This window comes from Catharus ustulatus, chromosome 9 (assembly GCF_009819885.2).
Source record: "Catharus ustulatus isolate bCatUst1 chromosome 9, bCatUst1.pri.v2, whole genome shotgun sequence".
NCBI classification, from domain to species: Eukaryota; Metazoa; Chordata; class Aves; order Passeriformes; family Turdidae; genus Catharus; species Catharus ustulatus.
The window spans coordinates 17,603,899-17,623,476 of NC_046229.1; the positions used below are offsets into that span (position 1 = coordinate 17,603,899).

Sequence of the window (19,578 nt, forward strand, 5' to 3'; positions counted from 1 at the left end):
TGAGCATGAAAGAAAACATTTTTCCCTGACATAGCCTTGGGTAAGACTGTTGTAGTATTAAACTTCTGAAAACAGTTAAAACAAACACACTGGGAAATACAGTAAATATGCAGCATAATAGGCAAAATGAGCTAGGTTTTCACCACCTTCATCACCCAGATCTTCACAGTCCTAAAACCAAAAACACTGTGGCACAGAAGAATTATCCTGAATTCAGGATCAGCCTATTATAATTAGCTGATTCCAGGAGCTACCAGCCATTTTAATATCATGTTTACTCTCAAAGGAAACTTTTGAAGTTGTTACTAACTTTTTGTGAAATAACACTGATTAAACAGTGGGGGAAAAGGTCTCTCAAATTAAAGCCTCAGTGGTGTTACTCAAAATTATAATAATAATAATAAAGACAAGTCCTTCGTTTTCCTGCCTTCATTTCATATAACACATGTTAAACATCTGTATCAGGCATAACATCTTAAAGTTTTTGAGGATGAGGATGTCAATGAAAACAATAGTGAATTCATTGCCAGGAACTCTGATTCCATGTATTCATATGTATTCAATCCTAAGTATTCACATGAGATTAATTTTATATGCCCCTCCTCTCTCCCTTTAACTATTTCAATTGTGACTATGTGCTCAAAGCACCTCAGGGAAATTGAACAAACAGGCATAAGAAAAGAATCCTCTATTAATTCAGGACTTGATAATACACCTAAAGAGGGACTTCCATTTTAAATAATTTCATGCTCTTCTATACACATTTTTCTGGTGCAAATTTATAGAGTTTCCAAGTGACTCTGCAAACAATAACTCTTCCTCAGAACAAACAGCTCCATGAGGAAGCAACTATCTCCTTTCTGAAAACTCAAACTGAAGCAGTGAAGATACCAAAAGCCAAAGAGAAAGTTATTGTAAGAGTTCAGTAGTTCCTGGCATTCAGTTGAGGCCCAGATCAGTACAGAAATGCACACACGCACTCACTTCCCCAGGAATATTTGATCAAATAAAACAAACAAAAAAGGCTTGCATTTTTCTTGCCAAGTTCAATATAAACACTTGAGGCTATTACATGCACCCGTATTCTATTTCCTATGATAAAGCATGGCCAAATATGAATTGTGATAAAAGACATTTCTAAGAAATACTTGAAAAAGACTGGAACTTCGGGGGTTCTTATTTGAAGAAAGATTCCCAGTCTCAACACACAAGATTTCACCCCAGTGGGATTAATGAAGTAAAATACAAACAAATTCCTTATGTGATAACAACATTTCATTATATAATCTTATATTTACCGGATTTCTGCCTTAACACAGAATTGGTAGACTACTGATTCACAAAGTTTCACGAAGACTGTTCAGAATACATAAACCTATACATTTCCAGTCTGTCTTTTGTCTTCTTTTTTCTGGTTTACAGGAAAGGAAAAGTACCCAAATCTTACTAACCTTTACTGAAAAGCCTGCCTGTGTTACTGGAGGAACACATACCCCTGCCATGCCCTCCCCCTCATCAGCCATCTCTCTCATGTTTAAATTTGCAAATGCTTGTTGTCTGTATATTCTACACGAGTGTCAAAGTGAGTTAAATTAATGCATACACATACGTTGCATATTTATGAGAACCATGATAACTGCACAAGTATGTTTAATGCATGAACCCTCCAAGGAATTTGCTAGGGGAAGTTTACACTCCTCCCAGCAAGTAAGGAATGTGTAATTTAGCAGCATTCTAGCACAGTGCAGGTTAAAAACAAAACAACGCGACCTCATCCCCCAAAGCAAGCTTTCACTTAAAGATTTTCAGATCTTGCATACCATATTATCAGAACTTCAGCCAACCTCTGAACAAATACATGATTTATTTTAAACATGCTTTCGATGTTGCTAAATCTAAGTAATGTGCTGTCAAACAAAACCACTGGTTTTATTCTGGAGTCTGCTGCAAATACTATATGACAAACAGATCTCTACCTTCGCTATCACCATTTGCAGGCAACAGGAAATACCTCAGCTGGTAAATCAAGCTCACAGTAACTTAAGGTGATGGGTACATTCTACTTTTAGACAAAGGGCCACTTGGAGTTGGTTTCTACAATAATGGAAAAGATAACATTTGCTCTGTTTTGTTCTCCGAGTCTGATCCTATAAGTAAAATCTGATCTTTCCAAGTTGTTTACACTCTTTTGCTCAACACTGTTGCCAGCAAACCTTGCTCCAGCTTCCTGTGCATTTTTAGAGCAGCCATCTCCAAGGGCTGTGACTGGAAATTGCTCAGGAAATGGGAGAAGGAGGCTAAGGGTTCCAAATGCTGAAATCTGTTCAGTGCCCTACACTTCAGTATAATAACCCCAAAAGCACACAGACAAGACAGTTTAGGGCAAACTGCTTTCTTAACATAAGGACATTAGATGAGGCACAAGCAGCCTCTTTCTGCCAGACAGGGAGCATTTTTCTCAAAGCCCAGTATTAATTCTGTCACTGTGTCACGCTGATGAGGCAGCGGGGGCACAGCCAGCATCCCTGCACACAGCACCACACAGTTACGCAAGCAGCGCCAGCGGCACTGGCAGCGGCCCAGAGGAAATTTGGGATCATGCAAATGTGCACTCAGCACCTGGGCAATGCTGCTCTCTCCAGAGGTACAAACTCCAGCAGCAGCCTGGTTCATCCCAACCCTTTAGTAACCAAGAAGTTAGAAGCTCCCCCAGTACCACGTTGTCACACTGTAGGCACTCTTCTTTCTTTTCACAGTAAAAAATGATTACCTTGCAAGACCTACTCATACCAAAATTTCCTATGACTTAGCAATGGATTTAAAGTTTCCTAGAGGATGAGAGAAGCACTGAAAAACCCATACTAGAATCACATGCAGCTATTTAGTTGTCATCAGAAACTATGTTCAAAAACCCCAAACCAACCAACCAACCCCAAGCAACCCCACCCCGCCACAAGCAACCAACCCACAATACCCAGAGAAAACCAAAAAGCCTACAATTCCATCTTCATGTCCACACAACCAATCGTACCTACATTTTTTTAGTCATTCACAGTGCACTTATCAGGTTGATAACCCAGTGCCTGGTATACTAAGAAAGGCTTAAAAAACACCAAAACAAAACCAAACCCCAAAACAAACCCCCACACCACCACCCCGTCAAAATATAAAAATATCTGTTCCTCATTCATAGTCCCACCAAAAAAGTGTAATTTTTCTATTCATCTCATGACAGTAGAAGATCTGACAATTCTGACAATTGGAAGTCAATGACATATCTACTGAAAAAATTGTAAATAATTTTTCTCATCATAAACTAGACATTTAAAACTGTATCTACACTGAAAATAAATACATCAGCCGAAGTGTCATGGATGCATACAATACACATTGGGCTGAAGTCCTCACAAGCCCAACAAGATTAATACTGAAGTCAGTGGAAAGACTGATTCTGGCCAAAAGAATCTGCCTTTATTTTACTCACTATAAAAGATTCCACTTGAAAGTTCTTTCAGCACAGATTTAGACCCTCTTTTCTCCCTCTTAGATCATCATCTTTGTTCTCTCATTACAAATTCTCTAATTGTGCACTCTCACGTTTCTCTCACAGAACACAGTACTAAGGATTTGTGTGTGTAATACTATAAGAACATGAACTAAAAGGCTCAGCTGTCATGGCAGGCAATGTTTTCTTTGAACTTTGGAACTCTGTTTTGATGTGTTTTGAGAACAAACAATATGGCACAGTGGTACATCAAAAATTTTATTCTACTGTTGCTTTCAGAACAGCTAAAGTTTTTGCCAGGCCCTCCAAGTGCAGCACGCATAAGTAAGTAATTGGACTATCACAATCAGCAACACTTGCTTTCTGTACAGCAGTCCCCCCTCAGTAAAGCATTAAGGTTGTATTACACTGGCAAAAGAATCTGAACTTCAGTATTTGTTTATAGTGGTCATGGCAGGGATCCAAAGGTATTAGTGTTAATTTACAACACATTTAGGTAAACTATCTGCTTTTGAAAACAGCCAATTCTGCAAAGGCCTGTTGGAGATCTAAATCTGTTCCTTATTTCCTTTGCCCACCCCCTACCTTTTTAAAATGCATTTCATGGTTGTGAAAGACAATGAAGAGGACAGCTAGATATGGAAGCAGTTTATTCATTGACATGCAGAGCATAGGTGGACAGTTTCCATGCAAATTGGACATGGCTCTTTGTGGTACTCTGACAATTCAGAATTAACTTTATGCAGCAAATTAATGTATAATAATCCCATTTTCAGACATACTTATCAGCAGGGATCTGGAGAAAAAGTAATTTCCCCTTTACCTCTCTTTCATGATGGCCAAGACCCTCCTTGGGATTCCTGAGATTGAGGACGTGCACCTCTTGGGGCAGGCTCGTGGTGCCCCGGCTTGCACAGCCAGATAAGACTGTAAAGCTTTCCAATAAGGCATGGACTGGGTGAGAATTGTTCACAGGCGATAAGACACATTCCCTCTGAGGCACAGGACCTGCGGAGAAACACACAGACACACATCATTGGGAGGAAAAAAAAGTAATGCATCATTTATACTATCAAATAACGATCATCCCTTTGTTCAGAAAATCCACAGGAACACCAGCAGAAGCTGCGTGTTCATTCTCCACAAAATTAGGCCTTTTATTCCCATTGCCCTTCTAAGTTGTCCTGAATATGCTAACTCACTGGTTTGTTTCTCTCTGAAAGTCTAAATTTTCAAGTATAAATCCCAAAACTGAAGGTATTCTTTTCTTTACCAGGGAGAAAAACAAAGAGAAAAAAAAATTAAAAACCAAAATAAAACAACCCAAAAAAACCCCTCAACCAAAATCAATCAACTACACCAAAAAAAAAAACCTAAAAAAAACAAAAACAAAAACCACCCCACCAGTGATAGTGGTCAGGGGAATTGGTTTGTCTTAGATGTTGATATCAAACATTTATCTGCAAACACTGTAAATGCAATCATGTGTATATAACAATGAAAAGTTAATATTTACCAGAAAGGTAATTATGTCAGGAAAGACTTGGGTGAGTTGGATTTGCTGCTTTAGAAACAGTGCTGATTTATAGTGAACATTATTCAAACGCATTGTACAAAACAGCAGGCATCTGTCACATGATAAAATGAAATGTTTGTTTACTGAGTCTGTTTTGTGTGTGACAGCAATTATCTGCACTGATAACAGTTATCTCATCCAAACCAGAGTGTACGCCCTTTTAATAATCGCCACAGCATGATGCAGTGCCATACTCTTATACAGTACGTGAGAGCGTGTGATGTGATAGAGCAAGATAGCACAAATCTGAACCATACACAGCAGTGTACGTTTCAACTATATCCCAGGAAACTAAATCAAGACAAATATTTATGAAAAGCTGCCCTGTTTTTCCAAAACAGCTCAAGCCCACCCCTGACAGTAACAGATAAATGTATGTTTTTGATTCAGAAGGTCACAGGAGAACATAATTGATTTAACCCCTAATTTGCACTGAAGTCGCTCAGATAAGAATTAGACTTATATGAACCAGTCAGTTCAGAGCCTGCAGGCCTAAGAGAGAAATACAAGGTAGAAGCATAGTTTTTTTTCTGGATCCTGCACATCTGCAACTGAAGTAAAATGCTTCCTTTGAAAGAAGTTCAAAATAAAGAACTTTTATTTGAGGATTTCCCCTCAACTGATTAAATGAAAGAGATCTAGCTGGTGTTGTCAAGTCTAAAAGCCAGCTATTGTAGCACTAGAGATCATCTGACACTAGTGTACACTTACGTTTAATTATTACACTTTGCTGGTTATAACCACAGTTCTTTCAAAATACAGTTCGCAGTTAGCCATTTACTTACAAGTCAGAGTCTGTCTTAAACCAGACTATCTGGGATAAGCAAAGCCCTTGAGCACAGGAAGATTTCTGCAGTGCCTTGGGCCAGAGAGGGGCTGTTCCTGAAAGCCACCAGTGCATAGTGCATATCCTATGAGCTCCCACAGAGCAGGAATATTTGTAAAGGCAATGCTCAAGGCATAAATTACGCAAGCATGTGCTTAGGGTACAGAGAATAAACAAACTTTCTTCTCCCTAAATGAGGAGCTTGGCAGCTTGGAGCTTGACCACCAGCTTGGAGGATTTGAGGTTTTCTGGATTTTATTTAACTCCTTTTAAAGAATACAGATACAAAATTCGACCAGTCCAAGTAACAATACTCAGATTAAGAAAAAAAATTCCTTAACAAGTTGCCCTTTGTAATGGTTGCAGAAATATTTAGAATTTGTAACAATAACAGAAGCAGTAGAGAGGCTGCATTTTCCTGATGTACAAGGGCAGATAAAGAGAGTCTGCTGATCAATTAGCCCAGTCACTGATGTGCAAGTCCTACAGCACACCATGTTATACAATCTGCACAAAACACTTCTCTAAATTTCACAAGCACTTCTTGGCTAGGAAGGAAAGGAGCACTTGTTCATTAAATTGTTTCTTGTTGGCCAGAATAGCATTAATGGTTAAGATGTTTCAATCATAACACACACTCATCCACAAAGAGCAAGGTACAAGACTGAACAAAAGCAGAAATTGAGTTACTGACAAAAATGTGCACTTTACTCAGCAAAGGTTCAGGAGCAAATACTTCCCTTGTGATTTCCTTGTGAACACCTATTCCCATGCAGGACATCTACCAATCCTCCCCTCCAGCCTTCATCTAGTATTTATTCTGAACAAATTTAATACATTAGAGTAGAATACATCTGGATTTTCCCCTCACATCCTACAAGGGGAAGATGATTGTGACTGTTTTGTTCAGGCTGTAACTGCCTCCTTTGCCAGCATCTCAAACACACATTAAGAAATCCCTCTGTTCTGCTCAACGTGCAAGATGGAAACAGTCCCGGAGGGAGCAGAAGTTCACATCCTGGATAACTGTGTGCAGCTGGGCTTATCTGCACAGGGACGGGCAGAACGAGGCATGCCTGCTCTGCCTGCACTCCACCCTGGCTGGACAGGGGCCAGATCTCCGGCAGCAATCCTGTCACCCTGCTGGCAGCGAGCCCACGTGCTGTGCCAGTCCTGAGCAGGGCTTACTGCTGTGGGTCAACTCCTCCAGCAGTGCAGCTGCACAGCATCTGCCTGCACCCCCTGGCAGTTGGGGCATATCCCCTCTGCCAGCTCTGTTTGGAGGCAAAGGGTGCACAGAGCTGCTCTAAGCTGCTCGGTCCAGGAAACCAATGTTTTGGGAAAATTACTGCATTTGACAGAACTGCTCTCAGAGTAGCCTCATAAGACAAAGTGATACAGCCCCATTAATCTGAACCAATGACCAGAGCATCTGGAGGATGCTCCACTGCAATCAGACCACACGTGCTGTGAGACTGCCCATGAACAAGGCATATTGTGGGGTAAATAACAGAGGTTATTCCAGCTGTCACATTTTTGTCAAGTTGCACACAGAGGTGCCTGAGTAGTCCTGAGCCCATACTGCCCTTCCCAGCCACTCGAGACTCTCACAATCAGTTTCTCTTACTCTGGCAATATCAAACTACCATCCTGGTGCACTGATATTGGCATATCTGCCCAACCACTAACCTGGGTGTAGTGCTGGGCCCACTGGCATGCCTGGAGGTAGTACCAAGTAAAATGAAAACTTATTTCTAGATCACAAAGTCCACTGAATGCTCAGCCTGTACATGGCACAAGGCAGCTCCTTCTGCCACCTCCTCTGAATTTATGCTGTATTTTAGTCTATTCCTATACTGTGTGCTCCAGCAATGCTGGAGCTATTTGCTCAACATTCATTAAATGCATTTCTTTCCAGCCCTTCCTAGAGCACTGGAAGATGTGCCCCAGGCAAAGGTGGATGCTGCTACAAGGTACTGTCACTCCAATGGAAACTCCAAGAGCTCTCCTCTACCCAAATTCAACTTTTGGCTCCCTCACAGATCCTTCATCTTCCTTCCTAACTGCCACTTGTCTCTGACTAGAAAGTCAGCTACTTCCTCTGTGTAGTTTTAATCCTACAAAATGCATATTTAACACTCTGAAAAAACCCAGAGTCCTCCCTAGGCTACCAATCTGATTGTTTATCACCTCCACACTACCCACTTACATTTGAAAGCCAACATGAACCCCCAGTCTCATTCTACCTGAGCTTTACTGTTGCTCTGCCTTCCACAAACACTAGGATGAGGCTTTGCCAGCTTCCCACTCCAGCCTTACACCCTATTCCTGCCAACATCATCTGCATTAGCAACACCCACCAAAATTCATTATTGTCAACATCCAATTAACACGTCAAGATTGCCTTATCAGTTCTAAATATGTATACAGATATTCTCCTGTGTCTCCAAGCCCGTCAAAGCACTTAAAGGGTCAAAGATATCTTCCAGTTTATCCATCCTAGCATGGTCACAAGCCTTTAGTGCCTTCTCTGCTGAGAACTGAAGTGTGTGCACACAGCCATCCTTGGGCTTTTGTTTAACTTTGGTGCATGTAACCACTTAATCTTGTTAGCAAATCCTGGCTCTGACCCCAATCGAATTTTAGTTGCTTAATGCCTTTAGAGGATGGAAAGCAGGTTAGGTAGTTTTATAAGAACCAATTATTAAGTATATATTTTACAATATGTTTATTGCAAATGTTTAGTGAATTCAGAATTCTAGAGAATTGTTGAGTATTGAATTCTTTTTCATTTCCAATTAATATTTTAAAGAAAATCAGTGCAGACCCGATCTTGTTTGATACTGTGTATTTGTGTCCATCTGGAACATATTCAATACAACTTCAACATTCTTGTTTCCATATCATCCATGCTACTAATGAGTAACATGTGCTTTGCTTTAAGAAGGTAACAGAAGTAAAACTAAGGGGGATAACACAGCAACCCAAGACCAACTCATAACTGTGATTGATTTTATTCAAGTAGTAAAGGGTAATGTACTTTCTGTTGCATTTCCGTGGTAATTTCTGCAGGGTTGTCAGCTGAAAAGTGCAAGTAGCTCCCTCAAATGGCATGAATCAGTGCTGGGGGCTCCACAGCACCTTAGCCTGGTTCCCAAATTCCATAGCAGGGGGTACAAGCCACACCAATGGGATAGAACACTCCTCAGAAGAAGGACAGATGGTTTGTAATTGATTTTTGAATGAGGAAATGACATAGTCATTAGGGGCAAAACAAAAAAAATCAGAATCCAGGCTTAAGGAACACAAGGGAGGTCTATGCTGTCAGGCACAAAGTACAGTAATTTCACGACTATAAGGTGCACCCTTTTGACTAAAATTTTCCCCCGAACCCAGAAGTGCGCCTTATAGTCCGGTGCGCCTTATCTGATGTACAAAGTTGCGACATTTGCCACCCCAGAAGTGAGAGCCGTGAGCTGTGGACGGAGCCGGCAGTGCCGCGGCAGCCGGGTACAGGCGGGCCCGGGGGCCCATGGCTGCCAGGTTGAGGCGGGGCCTTGGTCAGCAACTGCGCGGGGTGAGCTGGGGGCGGAGCCTCGCTGCAAAAAAAAAAGTGCGCCTTATGGTCGTGAAATTACTGTAATATAAATTACTGCAGATCCTATTAGAATTCATCATTGTATGCTAAAAGTCACATTAAAATGTGGAGGAGGCTAACTAAAGCCGATTTCAGTGCGCCCAAATGACAGACTTTCACAGAAGTTCGTTTAGAGAAGGTTAATTTATGGGCATTCTCTTAAATCTCTTAGTGACAATAATGGCTGAACCAAACCTACTTTTGAATGACAAAAGGGAGGGGGAAATCATTTTCTCTTGAACTAACAATTCTCACAGAGTACTTGATCAAGACTCAGCAATAGCTTCTTCCCACAATCTTCAGCACTCATTTCTAAAGATACAAGTACATGGGCAAAGGAGCCACTGTTCTACAGGGAGCAGTTGTTACCATCTACACAATCTTCTTCTCATAAAGGGTTTCTCATTGAGGGAAGCATACCAAAAAAATAGACACAAGAATTGAGGCAAATAAGAATTTACAGAGAGAAGTGACACCTATCACTCCCACAGAAAATGTTAGACACCATTACTTATTCAGTATGGCTGGCTCTCCAGCAGTAAATGCTAAATTCCTTCCTGCACACCCCTTCACAGAAAATCACCTGGAAAGTCAAATTCCTAGTAATTTGAATGTAGAGGATAATGGACAACCTCCACTACTAATATGAAGAGCAGCTTTTAGTACAGATGACCACTAAAAAAAGTGTTTCAAACTCCTAAGCAAGCACTTGAACAAGACATCAATGCTCAGGACCAGCTCATTCTGACAAGCAGCCTTGAGAGATTACCAAGACAAGATCAGATGGAAGGAAATATTACAGGCTTTGTGTGGAGAGAAAACAGCATAGAGGAAACCTCAGTGTTTCTGCTTATGAATAGAAGCACCTCCACGATGATCAGCAACACAAGGAGCTGGGTTGCCCAAGACTACTCCTGGATTACATGATTTTCAGCTCTGAATAAGTGTGACCGCCATAAGAAAGATGCCGGGTAGAGAATATCAGACCTTCATACCGGCCAGGAGGAAGACTAAAAACGATGACTGTCTAAAGCATTTTATATTTGTATAAATCTACACATTTCCCTTCAGATCCTTAATGTTCAGGAGGTTTTCACTGTCACATCTAGCGCATACTTTTCATGGTGGAGCTACTTGTGACTGAATCACTGGGGCAAGGGCGAGAGGTTTAAAATTGTAGGGAAAAAATTCATGAACATGGACTAATTCTGGCATTTTGAAAAAACAAACCAATCCAATCAACCAAAACACCTAAGATACCAGACTCCACAGATATCTATTTGAACTGAATAAGCTATAAAACTTCTACTGAGAAGAAATACCAAGTACAGGTGGCAAGATTTGGTTGTAGGAGCTAAAACATACAAGCTGTACTAACTAAAACCACGTGCTTTTGCAAAAACTCAGCAGACGTTTCCCATTTCAGTGCACCAAGTTCACTAACCTCCAGTAACTCCATGACACCATCCCTGCACCCTTCCCCTTTCTTCAAGGAAGAAAAAAAAATTCACTGGAACAATGCATTTGCCTACATTCTTCACCTTTACACTGACATCTGGTGCTGATGCTACATGCAATTAGACCCTTACTCCATGTGCTGTCTATCCCCAACCATTATCCCCCAATTGATTCCCATTCCACTATTATCAACTCTGCCCAGACTTGTTCCATGTATGGACAAATTATTAGATGTTTCAACACATTAGATTACACTTAATCTGCTATATCTTTTATCTTCTATTTTCTTCAGTTTTTCTAGACATATATACACAGTAAAGTCTACCTAAAATCATCTGCCTGCCCATTGGGAATCACTCAGGTGACATCGCCCATACCTTTTTAGGTTGCTGTTATGCTTGGTACAAACTCCTGATGCTGGTTTCTCCTTCTAAGCAAAATAATTTTTTATGCCTCTCTGGTGAATGTGTTGCAAAACATCCACTCCCATGGGTCCCAGCCACTGGTAAAAGCATAAGGTTTATCCCTGTTTAGCAGAGATGATCTAATTTTAAGTGTTACCTGCATGGACCTCACATTTTTTTCCATGTAGGGAAAAACTCCAATTACATTTTTAAAGAAGAAATGCCTTCTTTCACTCTTTGAAAAATAGGCTTCTATTATCCTTTGTCCCTATCAGGACATAAAACTGATGCAAGTTTAATTGGAAAGGTTAACTATCAAATAAAACTCAACTGCTGTAGTAGTGTACTGCTACTCAGAAATTATTAATGAAACCTAAACTACCCATTTCACAAAAAATTGCAAATTATAAAGTCATACTCATTTGTCATACAGCAAAACTATTTCAATGTAAGCAAGGCAAATTTCAATGTAAGCAAGGCAAAGATAGGCAAGGTCAATCAGTTCAGTATCTTGTTTAACAAAAGAAACTCGAGGTGTCTTGTTTATACACATATTAAACTAATTAAACAGAAAGGGCAATGAATGGAAAACCTGTTTGGTTTAATATCTGCTGAACACAAGTTCAAGACATTTCTACCCAAGAGACATAATCTTAGAAAACAAACATCTGCACCTGGACAACAAAGAAGTCTTTCAAAAGCAGATGTACTCTACCACAGAACTGCATTTTATGTAACCTCTGCTGTACTTCTTTCTGACCAGAAGTACTGTCAGAGCCCTACCTTCTCTTGAGGTTTGCAGCAAAACACTGCTTACAGGAACTCTTCTCTAGTATTTTTCCATGCCTGAATGTGCAAACCCATCCACATATGCTCTTACTCTCTTCCCATTCCTTCTCCCAAGCCAGTATTTGAAAACATTTCCACTAACATAAGAGCATAATTTTAATACTCATAAACAGAACAGCATGTATGCATTGACTTTAAATTAAACACATCCAGAAAGCAGAATTTCTGGTTTCCATGTCAAAGAACTGCAAACAAAGTAGTCCACCAATGTTTCAAAAAGGGTTGTTAACTTTTTCCCTTTGTTATCCTCAAGTAATAGAAAAAAACCTCCAAGTTTCAAGCCATTAGTTTAAAATCAAATGCAGATGATTCTCTTGCACAAATCGTCTGTCCCATAAAGAACCCATTCTTTTTTAAACAGTGGTCAATGTTAGACTGAGGGCTTCCCTGTCCCACAGGCATGGCTGTATTTCAGAAATCCCCGACTCAAATCACAAACTGATATCAAGACTGTAAAAGACAAAAAATTATTTCAGATAACAAGCAGTAGCCAAAATGCAAAGAAACATTGTGCCTTAACAGAAGCAGCAAATTTAGCATTCAATTTTCTTCACTGTTAATGGATGAAGTTGTCTTTAGCAAAGTGATTGTGCAAAGAGAAAGAAATGAACAAACACAAACTATTTCTAACATTCTTTGTTCATTATTCCCAAAAACATTCAAACTTCATGTTGTAAAAGTCTAATTTCCCTGGAGGTAGCCTATAAATTGTCTCAGATTTACCCCTCTTGACCATAGAAAGATAGGAAATTGCATGGAAACAATGAATGGAAGTGCACTTTTTATCAGAAAACAACAGGAAGCATTCTGCTTGGTTTACAGGAGAGCTCTGTATTGAGGCCAAAGGGAAAAAAAACTGTATAAAAATTTAATGCCTGCTTAGAGCAAAAAAACTCCAGAACATGTTTCAAAACCATTGTATTTTCAATAAATCATATTGGAACTCATCAAACCACCCTACCCACAATACTGCTTTTACTGTATTCCTGAAATTGGCTAAATTAAAGATGACCGAGAAAGAAACCTCAGATTTCATAAAATCTGTTTCAGGAGGCAAAGACAGAACCATACTTACTTTCACGAACAGCCATACAAGAACTCATCAAAGAGCATGCACAAAAACACACATGTAAACTTCAGCAATCTGTGCTTATCTAAGGAAACAAGTCTTCTGAGTCTCTCTCAGCAAAATGTTACCCATTTAAATTGCAAATATATACTTCAGCTCTTTACATACTCATGGGTATTCTTGAAAGTGTTGATACAAGTTCCAATGATTTTCAGACCAACACAGGAAGTGTCGGAATCCCATCTCAGGCAGTATCAATAGTATAGATGAAGGTACCAAAATTTACAGTGATACTACAACTACAGAATGCACACACTGGACTGGGGGGCAGGGATAAGATTTCTGGTATGGGTAGATTTTGTTGTTTGCTTTTCTTGGTTTTTTTATCACTTCTTAACCATGATGATTAAAAATATCCTGTGGCAGTTTTTCAGAATTGAAAGTAGCCGTCACATGCTTGATCCCTACTGACTCATGCAGTACACATGCATCCCTACTACATATGCAGCCATCTTTTACCCAAAACCACAGTGTTACACTGGTTGTGCAAGGGGCACTACCATGCAGTGAAAAGAGTTTCTACCTTGTCTGGTGACTAATGAGGGCAACCTCAATGAGACCAGGAGAGATGTAGAGGTGTCTTGTGTTTACTGGTTCAGGGGGCATCCCAACCACACATAGCTACTCTTGTAATGTAGAAAACTTTCCAATTTCTTTTAATCTATTAGACAATTCACAAACATTCTTGAACAATTACAGTATCACACAATTCTACAAATCATGAACAGATTTTCCTTTAATTAATAACATTAGCACTGCTTTTAATAGGTTATCTAAGCTTCCAAGCAAAAGCATAGAAAAATTTTTTCTTTTATTTCATTTCTTTTATCTGGCCCAAGCAGCTTCCTTTTCTTCACACAGACACACTGAAATTACGGGAGTTCTATTTGTACTTTTTTTTTTTTTACCACCTCTCTCAGCTCCTTTCCTTCTCAATAGTTGGTTTTCTTTCCTATCCAGCCCCATTATTCCATTTAACCATTCCTACCTAGTCCCCTAAGCTTCATCAACACTTGGCATTCACTGCACCTGCATACACAGGGCTCTTCTTTCAATAAGAGGTCTTGCTTTTATCTGTCAATTCAATTATCAGTGAGTCATATTTTGGTCTTCAGAGAGGGAACAATGAATTCTGGATGCTGGTACATATGGATGCAAGCACATCTGGAGAGTTACAGAGAGATGATTTCCTTTCAAAAATATCTTGTTGACAGCCACAGAAATGCAGAGTACCAGATGCTACAGCTGTCAGCTCAACAGCAACTTCCTGCAATCATCTTCTGCTTTAACTTTGTCACTGGGCCCAGGGCTGCATGGGAGCCTTACCATTTGTGACTAGCCCACCAGAACAGGCAATAGTCACTGCCTCTAATACTTGGCCAGTACTGAAGCTTGTGGATTCTGCTTGCAACACCAGGCACTGAGTGAGAAGCAGATGGAGAGGGCTTTTTGGTTTGGGGTTTGGTTTTTCCTCCCCTTAGTTCTGCCTGTCAGAAACAGATGTAGAGGTGCTTCACTCAAGCATGAAACTTTATAAGCCTTCTCCTTCCTAATCTCAGTTTACACATCAGAAGCATCACTCCATACTAAAAAAGGGAACATCTGCTCAGTGCTGTGTGTGTCAGAAGATCTGATAAACACCACTGCTGGACGTACTGCTGGAATGAGAGCAGCAGCATCAAAACACGTAATCCACGTGCTGCCAGTCAGACCAGGCCATGCTGGGGTTGCTTCTCCCAGCTCCTCAGCTGCAAAGGGATTGAAAATCCTCATCAGTGGACAGAACCCTCCATAAAATAAAGAAATGTGGCTTTGTTATTCAGGCTTTCAGCTGCATCAGTCCCATCAAATGCAGCAGGGATCTCAGAAGCAGCAGAATCCAAAGGGAAGGAGAAAAACTTGGGAGAAGATGGTTTCATAACTGAAAGCATACCAACTTTCTCCTAATTAAAAATAACAAGATTACAAGTTCAATTGAAGGCTGAATTCCTGTAACTGACCCTTTAAGGATGAGTTCACTATCACTACATGTCTCACTGAAGAAACCTTGAAAACTGATCCTTATCACGTGCTCAAAGAAGACAAAACTTCCCTCCACAAAACCCTGAAAAGCTTCCGTCTTGTCTTGAAAAATACAAAAAGAGATACTTAAAAAATAAGGAAAAAAAGGCAAAAACTGCTGTACTGTTCCACAGCTTCCACTCAGTTAAGCAACTGCTTCTTGCCCTCTGCTGTAGAATCTGCAAGGAAATCAATCCTGGAATATGCCCTGCTACAGGTTCCCACTTCAGACTTCTGAATACTTATTATCTAGTTTGGTTTTCACTGGGAGACTCTGTGCTCAAAAATTTTCAGCATTCTAAACAAGACTAGGAAACACCATGCTGGCCTCAGTGCTGAGGAATGCCCCAAGCCAAGGCAGTTGTGGGCAGTGTGACTTCATGCCTGGATATTATTTAGAGCTTGCTCAGAAGCACCAGCCTGGCTGCAGGGCAGACCCCCAGGCCCCAGTGCCTGTTTGACAGGTGACAAATGCTGTGCCTGGCACCGAGGGCACAGCTCTCAGCTTCACACAGACAGGGGCCACATCATCTGGCTGGATGGAGATGGACCCAAGTGAGCAAGGCTGTGGGACGGCAGCTTTGACAGAGAAAGGCAAACACAGCTATTTCTACAGGTAATGAAAAAACTATAAAACCTAACACTGCAGGTTTACGAGACAGAGGATGAATCACCCAACATCTAACCACAGCCAAACCCAGGCTGCCTCATTCTCTCCACCTTTCTCCTTCCCACCAACACTTTCCAGCTACCTTATGCATCTTGATGCTGATCAAACCTGCCTTGCTTGGGAGCTGATTCAACTCACTAACACAACAGGAACGTAACCCAGCAATAGAGAGACTACACAGGTTTCTGTTGGCCTTTGGTGCATTTGAGAGCAGGAAGGAAGGTTTGGGGAGTACCTAGGCTGGCTGTCACCAAGGGCACTGGAATGACCTGAACCTCTGTCCCTACTATGGGCAGCAGGGAGCCTTCAGACTTGGTTGTGCTTGTGAAACCTCAATGACTGAATGTGAAAAGACCTTCCTAGAAAGAAATAATACTGTTGATTTTAAAAAACCTGCCGAGTGTGCAGATGCAGTTTCCTTTAAGTCCATGATAAGCACAATAGTGACACAAACTACCACTTTCAAAATCTCCTCATGCATTTTCACTTTGACTAAATATTTCCATGGTGGAAAGCACAAAGAGTCACAGCTTAACAACTACTCTGATTACCAAAAAGATGTTATGCTTTACCTGACTATGCTCCATGTATTTATGTGTATGTGTAAATATTTATGTATATATACACATGTTCTCCATACCTATCTCGTCTAGATGTTGACAACATATTGAGTCTAAGTGAGATCAATCACACTTTATTCATATAAAGGTATTTGTTCCACTTTTGAAAAGCATGCAAGAGACTGGGGTTTTTTTTAACATAAAAGCTTTTCCTGAAGGAATTTAATTTAATTTCCTCAGCACTACTAAGTTCACCATTTACAATGACAGGACATTACAATCATGACACATGGTCTCTTAAAATTGCTTTCCTAATCAGTGTTCCTGTAAGCCTACTCTTAACATCTCATATGGAATGCAAAACTGGAGCTACCCCCTTTTTAAGTGGTAACCACATTGCACTTCTGCACTGCCCTCGCCTTCTCATCTGCACTTCCTGTGTTAAACTCCTGGAAACTGCATTTACAGCTGCACTGCAAACAATCACCTTAGATGTAGCAGATTAGACCTGATGTGGGAGAAGTCTGAACTGGTTTAATAATTTATTAAGTGCATACAATGTCACTTCAATTCATTTACATATTTAGGACTTTGTGACAGAGTCCTTTGGATACATGAAGTTATTTAGTATTGTTGAATTAACATAATGCTTTTTATTCAGACAGAATAATTTTACAAGGAGACTGAAGGAGCCATACAATTATTTTACCAGCTCAGCTCTCAGTCCAAGTTAGACTTGCCTCTAGCTTTCAGAGTGGGGTAGAAGATTAAGGGTAGGAAAAAAAAAAAAACCTAAGAAAGAGGATCAAGAAGTTTTGTTTACTGATCTGATTAAACAGATTCTGAGTAAATCCTGTCTGGTTTACAGATTCTCATCATCTCAGATTACTGCTATAGCATCTCCTTATGGGAGAAGTTGTATGTATACAAAATGCTACAGATTTGAAAACTGCTGCAGAAAACTTCTCTATGCATTCACCTTGCAAGATCATTGTTCTATTCAAAGACTAGATATAACTTACCACAGCATACAGAGCCTCACCTACATAGCTAATGAAACAGAGTGATTTGCTGAAACACAGTATATCCAGGGAGAAATTTACCAGTATGTAGGTCAATATTAAAACAAAAAAAACCCCAAAACCACTAACAACCTGAAAATTATGATCTGAAGTGTCCAGTCCCTTCCTTCAAAAGCAACACCATTTTCATTCTAATGCAGCATCTACTCAGCACATGGACATTTGTCCTGGACTTCCAAACAGCTGTAAAACTACCCAAGATCACTAACAGCAGCTTTAACCAAGCTCACAGACCCCAGAAAATCCTGAACAACCAACCAAATTCCTGGTATTCTGTCCAGAAGCAGCTTCCAGGCAGAAAAAGAAAACATGGTGCAAAAGAGCAGATTAAGTCAAGAGGCCATCTATGCTTACAGAGACTGAATATTAAATACAGCTGAAAGCCCAAGTGTTCAAAAGTAGATCAAAGTAGGATTAAAGCATGTTGTTCCTGCGTGTATTTCAATGACAACATCCATTCTACCCAACTGATTGATGGGGTCATGTCAAAATTATCACCTGCTGCCAGGTACCTGTTTTTGACACCAGCCTCTCCAGTACAGAGAGAGGATCAATCTTACCCATCTTATACAGAGCTGGGGACCAGGAAGTCTGCACAGAATTTGAGTGATCAATAAAAGAATCCAAATCCCTGGCCATGACTGAGTTTTATTAAGCATGATGACTTGATATTCAATTTGTTGCCTCAAAGGAGGAGAAAGTTCTCAAAAGCACCTCTGACTCAGACCAGCTCTGAAACCATCTATAATGGTTTATAAATAGATCTATACCATACAACTATGGTTTTTAACCATAAAAAGGCTTAATAAATAAATGAAAAGAAACATCCTCTCAGCAGTATTGTCTAGAGGTTTGTTTGCTGGGCACAGTATCTGTCCACATCAAGTGCATGTTTCTCATCTTTTGCTGCTAACTCTATAAAACTGTCAATATTCTGCTAAGTAAATAAAGAGATCTCTTCAAGTCAACCACTTCTGGCCTGTAGCTATGAAAAGTTTTTTCCTTCCCAAACTGGAAGAAATTGATCTTTGCCCTCTCAATAAGGTTGACTCAACAGGATGAGTGGAATACAAGCACAGAGATCAAGTGGCCTCAGAAATCTCCATTTTGAACATTTACACAGTAAGACTGACCAGAAACAACAAAAACAATACCTGAATTTTAATAAGCTCAGTGCTTACACCACACTCTAAACAGAACCTGTTTTCAAAGTGTGATGTTACATATTAAACTTAGCTATTTCTCTAATACTGACATGGGAAAAACAACCAACATGTCTTCCACTGGACCATAGGCCATCACAGCAGAGCTCAGAGTTGCCATCATCACAGTGAAGTTATCTCAAAGTAAGATAACTTAAACCAGAAATTCCAGGTGCATAAACCTAGACAAATATTTTCCAAGTATTTTCAAGATGTTGAGGATCTGAGACCTTTGAAATGCTTGGCCCCAGTTTCCTAAGTACATAACTATCATTTAAAGGGCCACTTAGCACTGAAGATAAATGGTTTGCACTAACATGGCTCCATTGCTATATTTTCCCCTTTTATAACCTGTTAACATTATTATCACAAATTTATAGGGCAAAAGAAATTTAGCAGCTGAAAAAGTGAGCTTGTCCTTAGGCAAATAATTTGGTGGCTTTTAAATGAGACTTCAAATTAACCCTTTTTAGCTAACACAGCAGGTTCTCTTTGAATGTTTCACATTGAAAACACCACATAAAGATTACTCACATCTTCCTTAAAAAACAAAAACAAACAAAAAAAAAGGACTATTGTAAAACACTCAATGGAGGAGAAACTGATGGAGGAAGTATGT

General features: G+C 40.0%; 1 protein-coding gene across 2 annotated transcripts in view; it reads right to left on the reverse strand.

Moving 5' to 3' along the window:
• Nucleotides 1-19,578, reverse strand: part of TGFBR3 (transforming growth factor beta receptor 3) — a 116,417-nt gene that overhangs the window by 64,747 nt on the left and 32,092 nt on the right. For both annotated transcript variants that reach the window (XM_033067533.1, XM_033067534.2), the window contains exon 3: nt 4,329-4,513. In XM_033067533.1, the coding sequence (XP_032923424.1) occupies nt 4,329-4,513 (185 nt within the window). The remainder of the gene's footprint in view (nt 1-4,328; nt 4,514-19,578) is intronic.